Below are 3,113 nucleotides of genomic sequence, written 5' to 3' on the forward strand. Positions count from 1 at the left end.
TATCCTACCAAAAAAACAATTTGAATAATTAGCAAAGCTATAATTAGTAACTATCATCAGAATAATAAAACAGGTTTTTGAACAAACTACTTCATAACTTAATAATCATTACCTAGTTGTAGAAATATGTATCTATTTGATTTAATATTTCATTAAAATGTCCAATATAAAATACTGTTGTATCTCCAATATAACTGTTGAGCCTAAATTATTATTATTTATACATAAATTCCAAAATACATAATATTATATTTCTAGGTTTTGATAAATGAAAATATATACAAAGAATAAATAAAATATATTTATTTTAATTTGGTTTCTTTTCATATACATTTACAAGTTAAATATTATTTATTTGTATTACACAATTCAACAATATTAACATATTTTATTGCAATTATTTATTGCTATATAGCAGCCAAGTTAAACAATGATTGATCGTATACTAACCATACATATAACATACATATGATAAAATTAGGTTATTTGGGTCAAAATAATAAGTTTAACATACTTAATGTGTATAGGAAACAATTTCTTTTTTCTTTTCTTTTCTTTTGTGTAATTAAGTATACATACATACGATAAATTAAACATAACAGACTAGTTTAACATAAAGAACATTAAAGCTGAAATAATTTCCTAAATAAATCTTATGAAAATTAAGCAACAAAATCAATGATAATCGATCATTTAAATATCGTAAAATAAAGATTTGCACATTGTTTCAACGAGTTTGATAATTGATTAGTAAATTATATTTCACTTTTTACTAATCCGTGCATTGTAACAACATAAATATTTAAAGAAAAATGATATATTATAACATAAAACATAACTGAAACTAACAATAAATTAATAATAATTATGATAATAATAATAAAAGAATAATAATAATAATAATAATAAAACATTTAATTGGAAGGGCAATCAAAACATATTCACTGTGGCACCAACCAGGAATAGTACTAAATATTATCTCTTCAAAAGTGTATAATATCATTTTTCGTTGTTTTTATGCATAAATGTATGTATGCCATATGTAAATACGAATGTTGAGAATTATTAAGAATCCTTTTGGTTCATAGATATCACAATAGTTCAAAATCGTCGTCTGAATCAGTTAGAAATTTTTTGTCACTTAGTTCCAAGTCTGCAAAAAACAAAAATTTAATTTAAGTATTTTAATATACAAGTTAACAACAGATGATTGCATCAACGATATTAACCACCGTCAGTGATCAAGAAAATCACCATCTCATAATTTAAAAATATTTAAATACATAATATGTATGCAAACAATTCAACCTACAACTTTTAATTTTATGGAACAAGCATATTTTTTAGGATGTGACTTACCCGATAATGACACAGCAACATTTTCAGACGACGTGGATAGAGTTCCAGAAGTGTCTAACGTCCAATCAGATGGCCGTTCATCACATATAGTGATTAGCGGTTGTGATGGTGATTGATCAGACTGCACCAAATGTACTTTTAGCTCATGACACAGTGCATTAAAATCGTTTTCAGTCTGGCACATGAAACACTAAAATCACCAAACGTTATTAGAGTATATTATATTAGATGGTTAAATTTGCAGCTCTAATTCTAGTCGGAGAAAGTTGTAACTTGACACTTGTGTTCTATACTAATCTGTGTAACAAACATTATTTTATTGTAATACAATGAAACAACTCTATCTGTATATAGAAAGCGTGATATACCATAATAAAAATAAGACATTTTAGACTTTTAGATATTGCAAAATCCTAAGAGAAAAAATTCCTTTCCATCCAAAAATGTCAAAGAAAAAATACGATCAAATGTAAACTTAAAAATAATTGATAACTAAAAAACAGATTGGAAAGCAAATTGAATTTTATCTGAATGTCCAAAAACATTGCTTTTCAGCACAAAGTTAATTATATATATCAATGAATTAAAAAATGGAACTTTTATTATGCATTTTTTGACATTTTTATTGCATTTTTATGTTTTATAGTCATTTTTATGTATAAGTCTTAAGAATGGATAACTTTTTTTATCTAAAAGTTTAGTAAAAATTCATTCTAAAGAATGAAATAAAATATTATTTATTTTGCCTTATCATACTTCTATTTTTATTATTTGTCATGTTTTTAACAATCAGATAAATATGACGCTGCACCATCTATAATACAATTTGTATAATTAAATTTTTGGAAATGATTTTGGGACTAAAAAAAAGATAAGAGACAACGAATAATTAATAACAATAAGAATTCATAAAATAATTATTAATCCTTAACAAAACAAATTTTCAACATCAAAAATAATTCCTGATATGAGTGCATTAAATCATATTTTAGATTCTGAGTGGAACGATGAATGTATTGATTTTACAATGATGTGTGTTTTTTTATTTTTTTATTTATTTTTTTATTTTTTTTGTGTCTGTGTACACGATAAGTAGTCGAAATAATGCTACGATTTTCAACTTCAGTATCTTGTTCGATCAGAAAGTGAATATCGTTGGTGCATTGGGGAGGTCAAAATTTAAATTTCCCAGTAGTTTTCAAAAGCGCCGGGAAAAACAAAAGAAAAATTAAGGAAAAACGGGAATTTTTACGCAAAATCTGTTTTCGAGAAAATCGATTTTGGTTTTTGGTGTAACTTTAAAAAAAATGACCGTGGATGCATGAAATTTTGACTGAATGTTTACATTTCCATTTTCTATACACGATAAAATTTTCAAAATATTTTGACTTATTTTGAGCTCTTTACGGACATTGTCAGTTTTCATTTTTTTTTAGTTTTTTTTCTAAAAATATCAATAAAATTTTATTTGTTGAATAAAAAAGCTTGAAAATTTAATAGAAGGCTCCTAGTATATTGTTTCAAAGGCAGATGAAAAATATTAAAAATCGTTAGTCACAGTTTTTTTTTATAAGCATTTAAAGTTCAAAAAATGACAAAATATGGAAAAATCACGAAAATTTGCAAATTATTTCGAGTTATAAATTCATAAAAATTTTTCTTTTTAAATCTAAGATATGAAAATGTAATACAAGATTCCTTATAATATTATCTACCTTTATCAAACAAAAATATCTATAAGAAACTCAAATTAA

General features: G+C 24.3%; 1 protein-coding gene across 1 annotated transcript in view; it reads right to left on the reverse strand.

The window, feature by feature from the left end:
• Nucleotides 1-279: 279 nt before the first annotated feature.
• The window catches only part of LOC100160112 (cysteine protease ATG4B), an 11,878-nt gene continuing 9,044 nt past the window's right edge, over nucleotides 280-3,113 (reverse strand). Inside the window, exons 8-9 of the mRNA XM_029485732.1 lie at nucleotides 1,360-1,549; nucleotides 280-1,153 (exon numbers count right to left, since the gene is read on the reverse strand). Coding sequence (XP_029341592.1) covers nucleotides 1,092-1,153; nucleotides 1,360-1,549 — 252 coding nt within the window. The 3' untranslated portion in view covers nucleotides 280-1,091. The remainder of the gene's footprint in view (nucleotides 1,154-1,359; nucleotides 1,550-3,113) is intronic.

The sequence above is a fragment of the Acyrthosiphon pisum genome, chromosome X (genome assembly GCF_005508785.2).
Source record: "Acyrthosiphon pisum isolate AL4f chromosome X, pea_aphid_22Mar2018_4r6ur, whole genome shotgun sequence".
In the NCBI taxonomy this organism is placed as follows: domain Eukaryota; kingdom Metazoa; phylum Arthropoda; class Insecta; order Hemiptera; family Aphididae; genus Acyrthosiphon; species Acyrthosiphon pisum.